Here is a 20,078-nt window from a genome sequence, read left to right as displayed (position 1 = left end):
GATGCAGGAGGCGTCGATGCGGCACTGCGCCACGATCTGGGAGGGGTCCGTTATATGCTGGAAACGTTTTCCCGAACTCGACGAAGATCAGGGAACCGCGGTATCAATCGAAAAGATAAGCGACGCCGTCGATCGTTGCAAAATTAGCCGTTTAATCGCGCTTTTATTGACGCATGCTGAACTAGAAACGAAAGAACGTTCGCGGAAATTTCGTAAGCCTCGAAGGAAGATTAAGTTAATGTCGCTCGACTCTAACGATGACACGTCTATTGTGTCCACTTGCCAACTGACAAAGACGTCAGGTAGGCTCGTAGGTAGGCACCACCCGGTGCTCGCCATTCAAGCTCCGTAACACGTCGAGAATGCGTACGATCGACTCGAGTACGAGCATGGCACGTGGACGAGTCTCGTCTCCTCGTGTTCCGCTGAGACGCAATCCTGACGAGCGGACTCCTCTGCGCCTCCGTGGCACAAAGGAAAATTTATCTGTCAGGAGTAATCATAGTGCGTGTGGGGCGTGAGATCTTAATGAGATATCTCTCGAAAGTTGAAACTCGGAAGGGCGTGAAGTGACGGAGAAATCCGAGAGGGAATTATCGCACCGTTCCCTTTAATCTGGCGGCTCTCCGCGCTTTCCGTGTAACGCAGAGAGACGAGAGGATACACGGAAGGAAGAAAGAAGAAAGGGAAAGAGACACCGCGACGTGCCAACGTCGTCCGTCTCGGATTTCCTCCGTGAAGAATCGACCGGAAAAAGCGGCGCGTTAGTCGCGCCTTGTTCTTCAGACACGTGTCACGAAACCGCGAAAGAAACGTTTCCGAGCTGCCGCGACGGCGGAAAGACAGTGACACGTCCGCACTCTCCTTCCTTCGTCGAGGGGACGCGGACGTGAAGAGATACGCCGCGTCATCAAAACTTCAGCCGAACTTTGCGGGAGAGTTCGCGTTCGCGGGACGACTGACGAATCGGCGTGAGAAATCTCGGCGGACGATTCCGCGCGCAATTTCGCGGAAGAGAATTCCGCCGCGCGATTCCGGATTCTAATTCCGCTAAATGTCTCTCGGGTTGATTCGCGTCAGGCGCGACGGAGGAAAAACGAAACCCGCGCTTCCCAATCAAATTCGCCCACGCTCGTAGTGCCGCTTGTAAATCATTCGGTACGTCGTAAGGTATCGCGACGCACGAGCGTCGCGTGAATTATCATATCACTCCATCTGTCTTTTTTTTATCTCTTTTTTCTCTCTCTCTCTCTTCTTTCCGATCCGACCCGTATAGGCGTGGTGCGGACGATCCACGTCGAAGATCACGAGAGGGACAAAAGTCGGAGTCGCGGATGAATCGGCCGATGAGGCCCGTCCACGCTCGAGGGCTTCCTCCTCCCTCTCTCCCACCTCTACCCGCCCTCTCGCCCGTCCCCACGTGTATTTTCATAAATATAATAATTTATTTCTATCTCGTCGCGAAACCGAGCGAGGCTAGGAACTCGAGGTCTTTCGTCGTCATCCTCGTCGTCGTCGTTGTCGAGGATAGGTGGGTCGCTCGTGTAAGCGTCGTCGGGAGGTAAGGTAAGGTAAGGGTGCGGCCACAGACTCCGTTCTCGACTCCACCTCATTACCCGGCATTCTATGCAGAGACCGCGCTTATGGCTTATTATTGCTTTGGCTTAGCCAACCCGTCGGTTCCTTCGTCCTTCTTGCAGACAGATACATATGTACGCGCGATCCGTATGTATACGGATACAATGTATACAACGGCAGAGGATACAGGGTGACGCACGTGAAACGCGACGGTTCGACATCGCCGAAATCGGGAATTTCAGGGAAGGACGTTTCTGAGAGTGACGAAGGAGTTTCTTTCTTTCATCTGCGATCTTGTCGCGCTCGTTAAATTATTACTATCATTAATATTTATGACAACGTAATGCGTGCGCGCTCGTGGCTGCGATGCGTTTCCGATCACGGGGTACGGCGTTTGCAGTATACACGTCCGTCCGTTTATTCGTGCGTTCCTCCGACGATCGCCCCTCGCCCTTCGCCCGGCCTCATTTTATATGTATGCGCAATTATTGGTCCCGATCTTGTCTCGCGGTTCGTTATGTTGCTTCGCCTACTACGGCTGCTAGAGAGGAGGCATTTTCCTCTCTGCTTACGTCCGTGCGTAATGCCCTCGCACGAGACTTTTGTCGGTACGATCGATCGAAGGCGAACGTGCATAAAGAGGTTTCGCTCGGAGAGATTTAACCGGGTGCAACATCAACCGACTCGGTCGGCGGATACCCTATAAGAGAAGTGTATACAACCACGATTACGCGCGACTTTTTAAATACCGTAACGCCGGACGAGAGAAACGCGTATACGCCGACTTGCGCTAAACCGATTTGCGCCGATCGAGCCGATCGCCGAACAACTTTACTAGTCGATGATTGCCAGATTGATGATGATGGTGGCGGTTTAAACGCGCCCGATCGAAACGAGTTTACTAATGCGCCCGTGTGCGCGGACGGTATAGAGAAACAAATGAGTTTCGTGATCGTACGAGAGGCCGATCTTGTCTCGGATTAATCGAGCATCGTCGTAGAAAAACGAACAAGCTTCTCCGCGGGTCGGACTCGGGCCACGAAAGAGAGAAGAGAGCAGAGAACGACGAAGACGGCATAACAAGGATGAACGAATTTAATTGAAGGCACGGAGTCCGGTTTCATTATCAAATTGAATTAAAATAAGATGGAAAAAGAGTCTTCCCTGTGTAAATCCTGGGCGTGGGATGAAAAACGAGATCGTAAACGATTCGATAACGATATAACCATTCGCGATTAATGCGTAGATTTTTATATGTTTGCATAGCACGATTCGCGAGAAAACAACGTTGGTTTTGTGACGATTATAAAAAAAAGCGCTTTGCGAGGAAATATCGTTCGTAATAATAAATTTATAATGTATACTTTTTACTAACATGATTGATAAAAATACAATATAATCGGTTATTAATTTTTATAGTAATAGTTACTGTAACGTCGTTATATTCCAATTTTACGATAAAGGGAGATATGTTTACGTGATTGATACTACGGTATTCTCTCCGTGCGTAACGTTTCTACACTCAACCGTGTTCGCCGTGTCGAAATCTCGCTCGATGATCCATTTTTCTGTACAATGGCGTATCAGCGATCGAGACCTATATATCCACGCTGCATTTAGCCGTGCAGCAGGATGTAGGCTGCCGCTTTAGATCGGCCCGACCTCTCTTCTTTCTCCTCTATGAATATTTTTACGAAAACGCAATTTACAGAGTGGGCAGAGCCGATTCCAGCCTCAGAAGTTCATCCACCGTGCAGCCGAGGTGCTATTGTTCGAGAGCCGGCCGAGATGTGGAGACGGAGGGGAAGCGGAACGGGGGGGGGAGGTGGCGAGGAGGAAGGGAGGATGGGGCATCGGGAGAGTGATATAAGTATATGCACGTATTGTACGTAAGCGAAGAAAAGTGGGCCTTTCCCTCGGAGTTCAGACCGTTCTTACGCACTTCCACCGCGTCTATTTAATTTCAATCGGCCGCCAATCTTTTCCCCTATCTATCCCATCTCGCGGCGATTTAAAAGGTCACCGTGTCTCTCGGCACGGCTTATTACGTTTTATTATCTCAATAATATATTTAATATCGAGACGCTTGAGACGGCCGAACGTTTTTACGCCCGGCGGCGCGATTTCGTTAAACAGGATCGATATCCTCGCGGAAATTTTAGTTTCGGTCCAAAAGTGTGTAATTATCGGTGTCGACTCTTGGAATCGAGAGTTTCGGAGAGAAACGACGTGTGAAACACGGCTGGTATATACCTGCACGGCCAATAATTTTCAATCGGCCGGCGCACCGTCCCTTAAATCGACCAACGACGTCGACGTTATCGGCCCTTCCGCGGCGAGCACCATTATGGTGAGATACCGTACATGCCGATCCGTCGTTTAAGGGCCACAAACGGAAGGCGGTTCGGTATTTTACGAGAAGACGAACATATCCTCTCGCGGGGAAGAATATACAGAGTTCTCGTCCGTTCGTGGCCTCTTCGACCGACTTAAAATAGCGTCTCGTTGACGAAAATTTCGACTACCGTAGATTCTTAGTTTCTAACGATGATTCCGAACAACCGGCTCGTAGATTAGATTCCCGCCAAGATAATATTCCGCGAAAAATGAAACAAGAAGCTAGATTTCGTTATCCGTTTACAGATTCCAAGATTTACTCGAGCCAGGATCCTTCGAGTTTCGACACCGAATAATAAACCTCGTTTGGCGCTCCCTCAATATTTCGAAACAATCGTTGTCTCGTGCATTTTTGTCTAACGATCTCTTTCTCTGTCTGTCTCTGTCTCTCGAGGGGACATCCCGTATACACGCATGTCACCCGTATAGGGAAGGGAGAGGGAAGTAATCGGAGGCACTAAACCACGATACCGCGTTGGCAGTTTAGAGCCCTCTGTATCTTCGGCGCTGTCGCCGGTGGTAGTACAACACACGCCCGGTATTATTTGCGGGCTGCCACATTTGTCGTAGGTGGTCCCGCGACACGGCGCAGTGGCGTCGCGCGGCGTTTATGCGCTATATACGAGACAACAGCGCGGTATATCGTCGTGGGTCTCTCGCTCCGCGCGCGGTGCCGATCTCGCGGATAAACAATCTCGCGCGATAAACCATCGTCGTCGTCGTCGTCGTCGCCGTCGCCGTCGCGGGCGTTCCGCTAATTAACAGCGGAATTAACGACATGGCTCCGCGAAAGCCATACGCGACGGTACGACGACGACGACGACGACGACAACGCGCGATCGTCCGAGATGACTACCCGATTTGGGGCGCGCGAACGCGTTAATTTCTAACGTTGACAGACGCGAGATCCCGAAGGCGGGCTAACGGTCGGGGCCAACGATTAAATAAAGATGCGCGGACACGCGTGTCACCGGATATAAGGTGCTCATACGGCCCTCATCGGCGTATATCGTGCGTTGCGTGCTCCGAGACATCGACAGTGACGTACACGTATACCACGTTCACTCGTGTGTGTGTATACATGTACAATGGACGTACGAAGACGCGTGTGCGCGCACGCCGACGCAAAACACGCTCGCACGCGCGCGCTCCGCTGCACGCGCGTGTGTTCCGCGCGCGCGGATGGACGAGCTAACGGACGTACGTACGTACGTACGGATGGATAGACGGGATGGACGGATCGACACACAGCACGCGCATGAATATGTAGGATGTCTGGAGAGAAAAAAAAGAAGACGGAGGGAAAGAGTGGGGGCGGCGAAAGACCCGGCGTGCATAGTAATCGGAGCCGCGTCATGCCAATAACATCGCGCCGATCGCCTAATGTCTGATCGATAAACTCAACGGAGTTTTCCTTATTCCGTACCGATAACAGGCCGCGAGACGAGGGAGAGATAAACATGGGGAGCGGAGGGGGCAAATTGGTGATTTACGGCTTTACGGGTTTGCACGTCGGCGCGAGACAAGAGAGAGACAGAGAGAGAGAGAGAGAGAAAGACAGAAAGACAAAGAGAGTGAAGGTAAAGTGAAAAAGGGAAAAAGACGCAATTCCAGGTGGAGGAAAGGGGTATAGGAGGTGGAGGAAAGGGGTATAGGAGGTGAAGGAGAGCACGTGTGCACGCAGCACACGCGCGCGCGAGTGTAAACACTAAACACACTGTGCCTCGCGCAGGACGCTGGAAATGGGCAACGGGTGAGGTAAAGGCAGGTAGGTGGAGGAGAAGTTTACAATTTTCTGCACGACGGCCGCTCGATCGTTCAAATGCCAATAACGTTGCGGATGCCAATTGCCGATAATTCAAGGTGTACCTGCCCACGATAACGCGCGCGAAGCAGAGAGAGAGAGAGAGAGAGAGAGAGAGCGCCGATCGGCGCTGACAGATCGTTAGGTACCGGATGATGGGGTCTTGGTTTTAACACTCGGGGAGACACGCCAAGGATGACGGGGAGAAAGGAGGAAAAAAGGAGAGAAAAGGAAGAACCGCAAGACCGTCCGCAAAGCACGCTGGTTTTCGTGAAATCGGCGATTCGCGCATCGAATCGTCGGAACGAAGGAGTTGCTGATGCGTGCCGCCGTCGTTATTCGAACGTCTGTATCGCGTACGTTTAGAGAGACGTTGCTGGGGAATCGCTGAGCGATAACGTAACGATCGGAGTCACATTCGCGAAGAGTACTCGAACGCGCGAGTGGCGCGGCGCGATAAGAGAACGATTTCCCTATCTCGATCGCGCAGGTGGGTTCGCGATACGAACGAGATGAGATCGCGAATTATATTCGCGCGGTGACCGGGTTCGCGGTCCTCGATCACGCGTTTCGGCGGAAAAAAACTACTGCGTTAACGAGTTTTTTTCCCTCATTCGGCTGCGATCCTCGAGAGAGCTCTCACACCTTTCTTCTCGTCTTGTTAAAAATTCAGCTTCGACTCTAACGCGTAATTGAATTAATTCCATATTTTCGCCCGACGCCTGTAATTAATTTAATGATAACGCGCCGCGCGGCGTGGAAGATTTTTTTTTCCTGCTTTCTTATTCCCAGAGTCTCGGTTTCCCGGTGGAAAAGCCATTTTCCCGCGAGCAGCGCGCCAACATTGTTTCCGCGCACGTGTATTTTTATTAAAAGACGAGACCGTAATCTTGTACCTCGACCTCTGTTGTATCCGGCGATAGGCAATTTTCCTATAACGAGGTAACCTCGATGCGCCTTAATTGCATTTTAAAAGATACAATGTTTTTTTAATAAATCGACCGATCTGCTTAACATAGAAAATGCGTGAATACATCAGTGGCTCTATTAAAAGCATTGGAGATTCTAGATCCGTAAATTATGAGAACTACAAGCCTTCTGATCGTTCTAGGAAAGGGGAAAAGGGGAGAAATATTTCATGCGCACTTACCAAGCATCTTGCTGAGATCGGCATTGTGGAGATCGGGATTTTCATCGGCCAACTTCTTGCGCTCGACCTTTGCCCAGACCATAAACGCGTTCATCGGGCGACGTATCCGTTGCTCCTTGAGGCTCCTTTGGGCGGTGCCGCCGCCGGGATGGCACATCTTCACTCCCGCGGGAATCGGCGAGATGCCCGGCTGGTATTCCAGCGACGGGCCGGAGGCCAGCCAGGGCATGTCCTCCAGCCGCTGTTGCGCCGGCCCGGTCAGCATGCTCGGTATCTGGTTTCAGGAAACGGCGTGTTTCGTGAGACATATACTCTCGTGGACGTTTATTTACCCGACGACGCGTGTGTGTTTCAAGAGCGTGAAAAGATCTCTCTCCGCGCGAGTCCTAAACAACGCGACGTAACTGCAACGAGAGGTTCTCGAGTGAGATATATATGAAGACGTCGAACGGTGGATATTTGTTTTGGCGAACGGCGTTACGGCGCCGACAATCGCGTCATTAAGATACCGAGCGACGACTAACGACAGAACGAAACGTGGGATTAATGAGTCGATCGCGTTCGCGCCGGACATACGATTTTGCTATCGTTCCCTCCGGCTGCCATTATTCCGCGCGCGGCGGGGCGGCGGTTCGACTCAATTCCCACATGCGTTCCCGAACGATTGTACGCGCGCGTTGTCGTGAACGTTTTACGTAGGTGTGTTTACAACGCCGAGCGCGAGAATGTACGCAACGTGTGCAAACGCGGAGGCACGCGGATCTATTTCGAGAACGACGGTCTATATGCGGAATCCGAAATCGAATCGAAAGGCCGTACCGAGATGATTTGGGTGTCCATGGGCATCGAGCTGTCGTTGCCGTCGATACCGGAGTCGATGTCGTAGGCCCTCGACGTGGGAGTCGCGTAGAGCGAGGAATGGAGCGCCAGGAGCCCGGCGGAGCCGCCGTAACCGCTCACCGCCGGTGGTGGTGTCACCTCACCCCTGTCATAATTGTCCAGCATCCTGCAAAAGTCGAAGAAGAATGCGTTCGTATTCTTAACCGTCCTCGATCAAATAATTAATTATTATTTGCCTATTTATCATTTCAGTCTTTCTTATACTCGTAAGGTAAAGGTACCAATACCTGGGCACCTTTATTATTTATAAGTATAACGCGAATTAAAATCAAAGACAACAATATTTTTTCTTGTAGTTTGAAACTTTAGTTATTAATAGCCAAACGTTTATTTCCATAAATTTAAATTTTTTTAAGGTATCCAGACATAGGTACATGTTCAGGTATTGGTACATTTATCGTGTCTCTTAAGTGTCCTTTATCTCTCATATTACTGCTTTTTCATTGTAATATTTTCCTAACGCTCTTTGTACATTATTATGTTATCGTACGTTAATGCTTTTTGAACGAAGTATATTTCCCAAGGACAGCTGCTACTATCGTATACCACTTTATTAATTTTACACAATCGTTTTGTCGAAATTACGTTATCCGTCATTCGTTTGTTACTTTTGGGACATATTGCTGAAATCTCGACGCGTACCGAACGTCCATCCAAATTGAATGTCATAATGGATCCCGGTATTTGATCTAGTAATCGCTTATTGATCGTCCAACAGCGGAAAGCGCGACGGTGCGTTCACGTGCGAGTGCAATCGAACGCAATCGCGATTCGCCGAGGAATAAACTGTGATAAGCCGCGGCCGCGCTAGGAGTCGATCGATTCGAACCGGCACCAACATTCCCGACGTCGATGACTCCGGTGTTCCTCCCGACGATCGCGGTGTCACGGCTGCGCCCGGTAGTAATTGACTCCGGCGTTTCTCCCGATCTCGAGAACGAGCGAATGAAATCGCCGTGGGTCGGCTCTCGTGCCCGAGCGGCCGATTGATCTGTCAACCGTTCCGTTAGGAAAAGAGTTGATCGACATGAATGAACCATTCAAGGCCACTTAATGGAATTCCCACGATTGTCCTTAAGGCATTATGCGACCGTGCGCCGGGTATAATAGTACGAACAGCTGTCTGTCGCGCGAGCGAGCGAGCGCGTGCGCGCGCAAACACACATTTTCGCAGCTACACATACACACGCGTATGCACGGTGTCCTAGGCAAACTGCGCTGCGACACACGTTAATGCACACGTACGATATTCCGCGAATGTGTGCACGATACGCGCGCACGAATGTTCCATATAATGGCCATTGTTTCATTCGGCGTTCGGCGAGATGCTGCGACGCACGTCGGTCAAAAAAAAAAAGAAAGAAACGTACCGGCATTTTCATTCAATAAACCTCGCGCTGGTTAGACGCGCTCGTTTTTGTCACCCTTTATATCGGTAGGGAGAAACACATAGTCCAAGAAAGAGAGAAAGAGATGGAGAGAAAGAGTCACGTTCCGTCGGCTGATAAAACCGGCGGCTTGCTTCGTATCGAAGTATATCGTATCGAATACGGTCCGATACGAATCACGGCTTACCGAAGAGAATGCGGTTTTATATCGCGATTAAATAGATTGAGATTTACACGAGGCGTTTTAGAAAATTTCCCGAGGTCCGAGAGATGGACTTGAATTCTCTTCGAAGTAAACTGTGTGGGCGCAGATTTCATCGCAATTAAACAAAAAAGCAATAAAATAATTCACGTGCGTCCGATCTCGCCTTGTTTCCGCGTCATAACGAGGCTTCGCGTTTCAGCGATATTTCTCGGACGGACGATTTCCTAACAAACGAAACAGGTTCCATTATCCGCGCATGAATCCGTTAGATTTTTACATGTAGGATTGAAATCTATTGTCTACGGAACACGTTCATTGACACAATGTACTCTGTCGTCCGATTGAAGATTTCCAGCAAATCCGTGTAACACTTGGATAACAAGGATAACGAGAGGATTGCAGACAAACAACAAACTCGAGTAGAAAATGAAAATGGTAGCTTTAAAACTGGACGGAATCGGATATATTTTTATACGAATTTATTTCATTATTTTTAAGTGCCTTTCTGATGACCAACGCATTACGTTACATTCCAATAATCGAACATTTTTGTGCAATAGAAAAAAAGAAGATAAAAACTGTGCGTCTCTGACAGTAGTGGAACTCGTTTACTAACATTCCTCGCAGAAAGAGCTCGTATTCACGGCGACGGCAGAGAGATACGAAATTAAAAGCCATTAAGATCCGCGGTCAGGATTCCCCCGGGTTTCGTCGGCGTCGGCGCAGCTGCGCCACCCACGCGTTACGATAGATACGCCACTGCCTTCAGCATTGTTTCTTTAATGATTCATGTCGGGGTGACTGCACCAGGAGTAGAGGAAGCAGTCTCCAACCGCGAATGCAATGAGCCGCGCGTCGTTTCGAAAATATTAATTTGCCAGGAGTCATCGCCGGACGCTGATGCATCGACGGGCGTCGCGCGCGTTAACGTCGCGTCCTTTGTCAAACTCCGTGGCTGGGGCTCGCGTCGGCGCGGCTTCGCTTCGCGGAAAGGGCTCGTGTCGTCCTCTCGTATATACGTCGATTCGCGCGAGATAAGACGCGGAACGTTGTCAACGATAGCGAAAACGTTATTAATGGGATTCGCGGCGATTGCGTTAATTTACGCGATATATCGCGAGACGCGCCGGTGCGCGGTGTGCTGCACGCGCGGTTTACTACCCGTGGCGAAACGCGCTTGTAAACCGTTTAATCGGACGACGCGACGCGCGGAGCTTCCCGACGGAGAGACGCAAGTTCTCTCTTCTCTCGACTCCTTTCTACTCCGAAATCTCGAGTGACACGAGTGCCCGAGAATGTCGAACGAGGAGACGTTCCGCAATGCGTGTCAAGGAAAAGCGACAGTTATCCTTCCACACGCCGACGCGCCTGCTACCACGTTACAAATAGCTCGGGGAGAATCGCCGGGCCGCGACCTGCGAGAGTGGCAGACACGCCGCACGCACGTCAGAGTCGGCCGAGCAGGGAGACAAAGAACAACAGCCGCGCACCGGCCGCGGCGGCGATCCCCTAAATCGGCATGTCCGTTGAGCCTCATGAATCTCCGCCGCGGCTCCTCGCCTTCGCCTTCGCGAGGAGAGAAGGAGGGAAGAGAGCACCGGTGTGTCCTGTGCCACGGTTCGGCACGCAGCGCAAACGGGCAGCGACGGCGACCGGGTCGGCGCTCGGGCACTCGAGGCCCGTTCCCTTCGTCATTCTCCTCGTCAACGACACACTTGTTCCCCGGTTAAATTATTCTTCCCCCTCCTGCCCCCGATATAGGGGGCCAAGCGGGAGGCTTCACGGAGAGGAGCAAGGAGAAAGCTTTCGATCGCGCGCGTTTTATAAGGCGAGCGCGCATTTTTATTCAAATAATCGCGCCGATCGAACACACCCTTGCATTGCCCGACGACGAGGCGACGAGATGCGGTGCAGATTCGTATGTATAAGTCGTATAAGAGCGGCGAAACGCGACGCGTGGGTGGGAATCGATCTGTATTCGCGTCGGTACTCGCGAAACGCGCGCGTGGCGCCGATCACGCGTCCCGTAAATAAATCGATTACGACGATTACGGTGGGACGCGCTGCCGATCGACAATTTTGCCCGTCGACGCTAAAGATAAACAATATTGCGGATCAATTTGGATCGTATAAATCGAGCGTGGATTCCCCTCGCGCGAATCGTGGCGCGCGGCGAAATTCCTCGCGCGAGCGAACGAGGACGAGGGGACTGTAATTTTATATAAGCCCCTGATTAAACTTTCAAATCGAATGCCCAATGCGGTCCGGTTGGTAAGCGGAAGTGACGACCCCAGCCGCTCACCTCTGCACTACTAACGCTCCGGCGCGTTTCAGATTTGAGAACGAAGAAAGCGCATCCCCGAAACCTTTACGGGTTGTTTAAGGCTGCGGAACGGACGCCGCACCGGCCGCGAAGTCCGTCCGTCCGTCCGTCCGCTGTGTATCCCGCCACATACCCTTCTCTGACCTCCGAGCCACGGCGGAGCCATTACGTACGACTTCCTGCGACCGAGTAAGGAAGAATCGAAGATTTCTACACGGCACCTCACGGGAAGAGGTGTCCGCGCGCGCGATACCACCGGAGATATACCGTCGAGCGACGAAAAATTCCCAGGCTAACTGCGAGGACGAGGCTCTCTGAGGCGGCTCTGCTCGAGCCCGGTATACGGTTGCGTTAATTGCGGAACTCGTGTGTCGTGGTAAACTCGTGGCACGTAACGGTTCATAAAAATCCCACGAGTATTTCTCCGATTCGAAGCGCCTTTAAGACGACGACCGGGGTATTTCGAGGGACGCGGCGCGACGTGTCGGAAAACGAGAGCGATTTTCGGCAATGAATCATCGAGCTGGCCGACGGATCGCTGTTACTCGGAATAGAATGCCACGCGCGTGGAATTAATCATACATGGACGCGATCCGTTAATGCGTGCTCGAAATGTTTTTTTCAACCGAGTGCCCTCGTCGGAAATAATATCCGACATTTGTCACACTTAGCCGCCTTAATTCGTTAATCCGCACGGCCATTGTTTGCAACCATGCAAATTTACGTGGCTGCAAATGAGTCTCGATTCATCAATACGTCGCTACTGCCATTAAGTTTAACGCACCTACAGATTTACGACCGTCCTAAAATCGCCCACGCGCGTTTACCGGGTATATCCGCGAAATTCGAAGGCTCGACCGTTCAAGTTCATCATCTCGGAGTAACTAGCCGCGGCCACCTTCTTTACGTTTATAATGCAAATGTGAGTCTATTATCTCGGTGATCTCTCTCTCTTTGTATTCGCTACAGATCGCAGAAACAATAGGTGATGGCATTTAAAACGGAACCCCCGGCGTTCTTTTTTCGCACGTAATGGATTCGAAGGAATCGCTTAATTAAATAATACACAGATGAACGATTAGCCAGACCGTCGCAACAGTGCACGCGGCGCCGGCAACCCGAGAATCGGGATCGCGCGCGACTCCCTGGCCGGTGTCGTGTGTCTCATCGACGACGCTCGAAATAACTATAACTAACGTTAATCCGTAATTAACTGCCAGTCATTGCTCAATCGTCAAGTCACCGATCTGAGTCACCGCAATCGCAGGGATTCGCGCAAGGTCGACACACGGCATCGCACACGCCAGGGGTCAAGCGCGACGTCACCGCTTCGTAACCACTTCCACGATTTTGCATTCAGACGCGCCGAAACAAAAAGTTGAAGATGACGCCCGAAACTCGCGAGCGGAAAATCCAAAACGCCGTCGCGACTCGAGTAAGAAAGAAAATAGCGACGATTTTCGAAGACCTCCGCGACGCGCGACGTTTAGGTATTCCCAGTCCGCGAGTACCGAGAAAAGCCGAGGTGCGCTTTGCCGTGGTGGCGTAGAGTATCGTTCGCGGAATTATTGACGTTTCGTCGATTATAATCGATGTTTGTAAATTGAGCCTGCTCCGGCTCGATCGACCGGGTCGGCGCGCAACGTCGCGTCGCGATATTAATTTTCTTATCACGCGAGAGTCAAGCTCGCGACGTAACTTGCACGGAGATCCGCGAATAGTTCGCGGTTTTCAGAAAATGCGTAGAAATATACTTGAACTGACATTTTTAATCAGCTAATATCGAGTGAAGGAAGAGCGATTTTGGAAGGAAGCGATCGAGAAAGTGGTCGGGGGGCGGATGGCCGTTTGTCGATCCGATAGCTCTCGCGCTTTGCGTGAAACTTTTATTCAGTCTCGTAAATACAAGAATCAATCAACAAGGGGGCACGTGAATGCGTGTCGCGGTGTTCGAGAAGCAAGTTCGCGACGAGGATCCACCAGCGGTTCCGTAAAATCGCAGCCACGATTGTCCCTCAAAGGTATTACGAAGAAAGGCTTTGAAAACTTTACTCAAGTCGAGAATTAAATTCGAACTTTATGTTCTACGAAGAGAAACCTTGATTGGTTGTAACTTGTAACTCACGAGTAAATTGTCGTAAGTTGAAGCTTTCGGACTTGTAAGACTTTCGCCGATGTTTCGCGTAAAAAAATTACAGGAACGTCTAACGTACGTGCATGCGTGCGTGCGTGCGTTCGGATATAACGTGACGTGGTACGCGATCCGTGCGACGGCTGGGAGCAACGGATGGGAACCGGGCGGAACCACTTTAATGGAGCTGATTTTCGTCGTCAGAGGAAGCGGTCGAGAGATCCGCGTCTTTGCGGTATCTCTGAAATTCTGGATGCGAAATTTTTGGTCTTGCGCGCGTGTTCGATATATCAATAAATTTAAATCAACAAGCTCGAATCGAAATACCTCTATAAAAAACGGAGTAAAGAAGTAACTCACGACCGGGTCTTTATTTCTTCTCTTCACATTTTGCGTCTTCCGTCGTGTCAGACGTCAGGTCTGACTTCGCTAGTTCTGCAAATACGCGGTTGAGGAGCGACGAAATGTTAAACGTGAAATTCTCGCAGGTTCCCCGCGAATATACGTATTGTAAGAGGGCACAAACAAATAAGACTGCGGGCAAACGAGATAAGAAATATAGCTGAAATTATACGATACGTTAGAAACGCATGCCGCGGCCGGCAGCGCGCATGCTATTTTCCCAACCTCCTCCTTAGCAGTCCCAAAGGGTCGAGGAGAGAAAGAAAGAGAGAAAGAGAGAAAGAGAGAGAGAGAGAGTGAGTGAGAGCCACCTTTTATCCTCTTTGCCTTCGCAGTACGACGTAATGATAGTGAAACATTGAATCTCGAGCGTAAACTGCAATTTAATGGATTTCCAACACACTAACGTCCCGAAGACACGCGCGGGGGAGGGGAAGTAAGAAAATTTAGAAAGAAGGGAAACGACGCGCGCTCGCGCGCGTCGATCCCCGACGACGAGGGGGTTGAGAGAAACGCACGTCCGCGTCGCCTGCGCCTCGCATATATCGCCCTCCTCGTTCCGAAGGGACTCGCGCGGATCGGCGATAGCGATTGGCGATTATGTTAACCAAACACGCGCGGTACACGCCCCTGCAATTTGCCTGGGGATCATCTTCCCCTAATCGCCGCGCTAATAACAGGATTACGGGGGTCCTGACCGCGCGGTACGTATACTTATCCCTAATTCGCCGTATCGTTATTAATATATACGATACAATTGAGAACGGGGCCCGGACGACTCCCCCACCCTCGATAAGCTCCGCGATATGTGTATACATATGCGTACATATACGAGAGCCGTCCTCCGCGCGCGTCCCGAAACCGCCGAAATGCGGGCTCGGTCCTCCGTTAACGTTCCCCTCTATACGATTTTCGACGACGTGTATTTTATTTCGACGTGAAAAGCCGCGCGAGCCAAAAGTTCCACGAAAGTGCGAACTCGCCTAACGAAGGTGCGACAGCGCGGCGAGCCGATCCGATCGCTCGCGAGGTAAGCGTCAAATTTATTACACACCGTCGGTGTGCGGATATTCATGAAATAAATATGAGAAAGAGAGAAGGGGGACCGGGGGGTCCGGGGGAAAAAGGAGAGACAGAAATGGTCTTACGTGTAGTGCGAATAAGACGGGCTGGCTTGATCGATGAGAGCGGCGGTTGACAAGCCTTGCGCGATGGCAGCCGAGGGATCCCTAGCTGGCGAGGAATTCTGCGTCGCCGCTGCCGCCGGTATAGCGTGATGGTAGCGCTGGCACATTTCGGCCAAGTTCCACCCATGGGCATCCATATATTAGCACTGCTTCGCTTTTCTTTGGCGTACCATCCATTTCACACGCGTTGCGATGCTCACTCTCTCTCTCTCTCTCTCTCTCTCCCTCTCCTGGTCCTCCGTTTTTTTTCCTTTTTTCCTCTCTCTCTTCCCCCGCTCGTTCTTTTTTCCTCTTCTTTCACTCGCGCTCTACGTGTCTACGTACGAGAGAACGGTAAGAACGACACTCGCGACGACGACGATGACGACGACGATGCGCATCGTCCTGTCGACGGGGACGTCCTGCGAGCGGCGCGATCCTCCGGTGACGTTGCCTCGCCTTCGGGGGGGCACGCGCGCCGCCTGTTAATCAGGAGAACAAATCCATTTACTTGGCCGTTAACGACACGCGCACGCATTTAGAGGATGATCGAGAAGCGCCGTTTAAAAAAAGACTCCGCGCGACCTGCATGTCGACGACCGTTATGAATTTAAGATGGAGCTATACCTTTTGTCAGTGGGCGACAAGCGCGACGAAACAAATATAATTATTGTAAAAATTACAAAGCAACAGTGTTCGTTTAAAGTCGCGGGACTCACGAAATTCCCTGACTCCGGGAGATAATTTCTTACTGGGAATTAAAAAGTGTAAAAACTAACAGCACAGATGCTCGTTTAATGCGGCGCGACGCAAGTTATTCAGTACGAAAGACATGGATGTTGGTGAATTAATGAACTTATGAATTAGTTTCCGTTTCCGCTCGCTCGATCGCAGCGAGACTTTATATTCGCGTCACTGCGACGAATTTATAAAATGTTTTCTCCAGCGCAAAGAGCTTACGACTTCAAATGACTTTCAAACGGCTCGTTCGGATACCTAACGGAACAACTAAATCTCGCGTTACATAACCCTTCTCTCCGCCCTCTTCCTCTCCTCCCCCCCTCCCCGCTTGATCTAAATGCAGTTTAAAGCCGCGCTTAATGAAAGTGTCCGTTTAATTTCCTAACCCGCGAGCGGATTAAGGAGAGGGGCTCACATAAACGGAGGGCTCGAAAAGCCGTGTCGGATAACGATCGGCATCTGGATCGGACGGATAGCGATCGACTTCTATTCGTGCCTCGGCGATTGAGCGTTAATAAGTATCGTGCAAAGGTATATCTATGAAATAACTATAATCACTCGCGCGTGAGTTACGGTCGCACGAAAACGATCGTCAAATCGCATTCTTTTCTCGCTCGTGATCGAGGAAATGAACGGCAAGAATTCGGGCGTGGGTCGGAAGATCGACGAAGGATCCAGGAGGTCGTGCAAGACGCTTAATCGCGAAAAGATGAAAAATCGAGATACAATCAAGATACGATTAGAAAATTCCAATGCACAATATGCAAGGATTAACGGACGTCGCCTGAACAATGATTTCTTGTTAAATGAATATTTTTTTTATATATTTTAACCAGCAATTTACGTCCCCCAAGTATTCTTATCAAAATCAATTTAAAAAAAAGAATAACGATTGATAAACGTCGTATAACATTTTACATTAGCGAAATCACCGGCGATAACCGACTCTCAACCGACACGGACAAATACGTGTATTCTCAAGAGGGTTCACGATATATAACTTGTAAATACCCAATAGATACTCAACGCTAACTGGATCCCCTGATGCGGAACGGCGCGCTTGTTCTCTAATTTACCGTTGATGAACTCGACTCTCTAGCGCGACAAATGTTAAACAAACATAAACAAAAGCACGCGTACGAAGAAGCGAGAGAAATATATAACTTTGTGGTTTTACAATTCTCTCGAGAGGAATTAATCGTCGACTACTGGACTGGGACGCCGTAAGTTCGAGCCGTTTAAACGGACGGACGTTAATCACGCCGGTTAACCGCCGTGATATCGTTGTTTAAGCGGACCGATCGACAGTAAATTACCGGGCCCGCGCGAACGGTAAAACGCCCGCGTTTCCCTTCGCGGAGGTGGCAATTAAGCGCGGAACGTTATATACGCGCGAGACGTCTCAACACCGAAACCTAGGAAACCCGATATCCGCGCGCGGGCTCATTACGTTCGCGGACCACGCTCGATTGCGATGACCGACTCGCGGTCGACTCGCACATTAAACGGTTTCGCCACGCCTTCCGACAAAACGTAATCCGAGACTCACCCGCGGAGAGCTATCCCTCGAAAGAATTAAGAATTCGTAACGTATCGTGATCCGTACTTTTTATACGCGAGCGCGCGCGCGCGCGTGACGATTGTAACTTCGCGCGAGAGAACGACCAACAGAGAAATGAGAAAGAACAATAACAAAAATAATCCATCCGTTCACAATACACGGTGCGGGTTGAACGGCACAATGCGCGACGCGTTCGCCGACGGGGATCTATACGCGGCCGCGTACATGTACGCGACGAAATCGTAAAGTCGCACGATGGTATACGCGTATATGTATACGTACGTGCCACTGACGGAGGTCTCAATCCGCGATACTCTCTCAGCCGCGCGCACACACGCACACGTGTGTGCACGCATACGCAACACATACACGCGTTACACACATGGAGAGACAAAGGCGAGACGCGTAACGCAATAATGATCATAATGCCAGATCGATACAACACGCGATGTTCGCTCGTCGCATCGGCTGGCCGCGAGGATGCCGATGACATGAAAGCGAGGAGGAATGCGCGCGTAACGATTCGACGACGACGATGCCGCGTCAAGAAGTCGCTAAATTATTAGTTTCTACGGTGCTTGTTTCATCCCTCATCCCGCCTCCTTCCTTCCACCTGCGTCTCTCTTTCTCTCTGCGATACGCATCTCCGAATTGCGTGTAGACTTGTACGCGTGGAGGCAGGCGCGTGACGTGCGTAACCGCGACGGACGCGCGCGCGATTATCGCGCGAAAGGGCTTGTCGCGCGCGCGGAGAGACGCGTGGATTATCTCTCGATAAATAAACGAGCGTATAAATCAATATTACCGTGTGCTTTCTAACGTCGCGTCTCGCAATCGCGGCATTTCGCGTGATTCGACGTAGCGCGGCGTGAGCTGTGGAAGTATAGGCTCGTACGGACGAGACTTCAGAATCTTCTTTCTCGCTAATGAGAGTCCAGCGAAGAGTTTCACACTCCATTTTCTTGACGCTGCTGCTGGTTTCTAGCGTCAATGAAATCGCACCTTTAGAGATCGAAATTGCCCGCGAGTTAACGTCGCGAATTGCAGCGACTCCGTATGTAAAACATCGTCGTCATCATAGGTTTGTCGAACGCACGAGGAAAAAAATCTGCTTGGACGAATCCGTGGCGCTTATCAGAAGTGACGTATTTTGATCCTCAATAACCGAGACTGCGAAATTATCATGCGAGATTTTCTTCTGCTATTTTCTTTTCTCTGTTACATCTGTTACATCCTACAGTGTTATTTTAATATTGTTATATCATCGGGAAATGATTCGTCGAATTAATAGCTTTGCGCTCTTCGGACACGGATTTAGCGGTAATGGTCGAATTCCTGCAGGCGTCAGGCAAAGTCAACTATTATTACACGCATAATTGCGGCGGCGGCGTCGCCTATCTCTCTGATCCGCGCCTCTCCGAGTCGCGGTAAGGCGAAGCCGCGCATCGATCGCGTGGCGTCGATTCCTTCGCGGATTTTCAGGAGTCATTCGCGAGAACGATTCTGCCTCGTCAGCGATTCGCGGGCGTCCGGTATTTTCGCGCGCGCACGCGCCTCTCTCGCCGGGAAAGCCCGGTCGCAAATCATCGGTCGCTAATCTAATCGTTAAATTATCGGCGTCGAAATAAATTATTCCCGTTGCCTTCTCTCGACGGATCGAACGATTAACGTTTCCGATGGAGGCGACCCGATAGTCCGTCGACGTTTCTTAGCCGCTTTCGCCGCGCATTGACGATCCTCTCGGGTCGAATCGATCCGATCGAAACGGGATTATCTCCCGCGGGCGATGGACGGCACGTGAGTACGTGAGTCTAAACCGAACGTTAACGAAGGTTTCACCGTCGATTTTTTTTTCTTTTTCAGAAAATCGCCTCTACGCGCGCTTCGCGTCTGCCTCTTTCTCCCTCTCTCGCTCGCCTTCTTTCCCGACCGTTTTTCTCTCTTTCTCTCTCGTTTACGCCCACGCGCGCGCGGCCAACCACGGAACCGGCCGGCGGGTAAGAGAGAGTGTATTTCTCGCTTATTATCCTTTCCTTCGATTTTCTACCGAAGGGAAAAGAATACGCCGAAGGAAGGTGCCGTCTACGTATATTATATGTGTACGTGTGTATTGTGTGTGTCGGCGGGTATCGTCGGTATCCGTGACGTGTGACTCACCCGCACACGCGGCCCGATGTACTCTCGCCGCGGAGATTTACAGCTCATTACCGATTTCATACCCCGGCGTCACGATCGATCCGCCGAGCCGAGCCGAGCCGATACGGCGCGGCGCGGCGGAGTCGAGCGGAATCGGAGCGGAATCGGAGCGGAATCGTCGTCGTCGTCGTATCGC

At 50.8% G+C, this 20,078-nt stretch overlaps 1 protein-coding gene across 9 annotated transcripts in view; it reads right to left on the bottom strand.

Moving 5' to 3' along the window:
- Positions 1–20,078, bottom strand: part of LOC112454970 (putative transcription factor SOX-15) — a 46,352-nt gene that overhangs the window by 8,442 nt on the left and 17,832 nt on the right. For 6 of the 9 annotated variants that reach the window (XM_025016626.1, XM_025016627.1, XM_025016628.1 and 3 more), the window contains 2 exons: positions 7,749–7,935; positions 6,930–7,203 (listed from right to left, as the gene is read on the bottom strand). In XM_025016626.1, the coding sequence (XP_024872394.1) occupies positions 6,930–7,203; positions 7,749–7,935 (461 nt within the window). Of the gene's footprint in view, positions 1–6,929; positions 7,204–7,748; positions 7,936–15,426; positions 15,927–20,078 lie in introns of all 9 variants that reach the window. The other 3 variants (XM_025016631.1, XM_025016630.1, XM_025016632.1) reach the window with 1 other exon arrangement.

Source organism: Temnothorax curvispinosus, unplaced genomic scaffold (genome assembly GCF_003070985.1).
Source record: "Temnothorax curvispinosus isolate PA1 unplaced genomic scaffold, ASM307098v1 QBEX01005604.1, whole genome shotgun sequence".
In the NCBI taxonomy this organism is placed as follows: domain Eukaryota; kingdom Metazoa; phylum Arthropoda; class Insecta; order Hymenoptera; family Formicidae; genus Temnothorax; species Temnothorax curvispinosus.
This window is presented reverse-complemented; position numbering and strand designations above follow the sequence as displayed.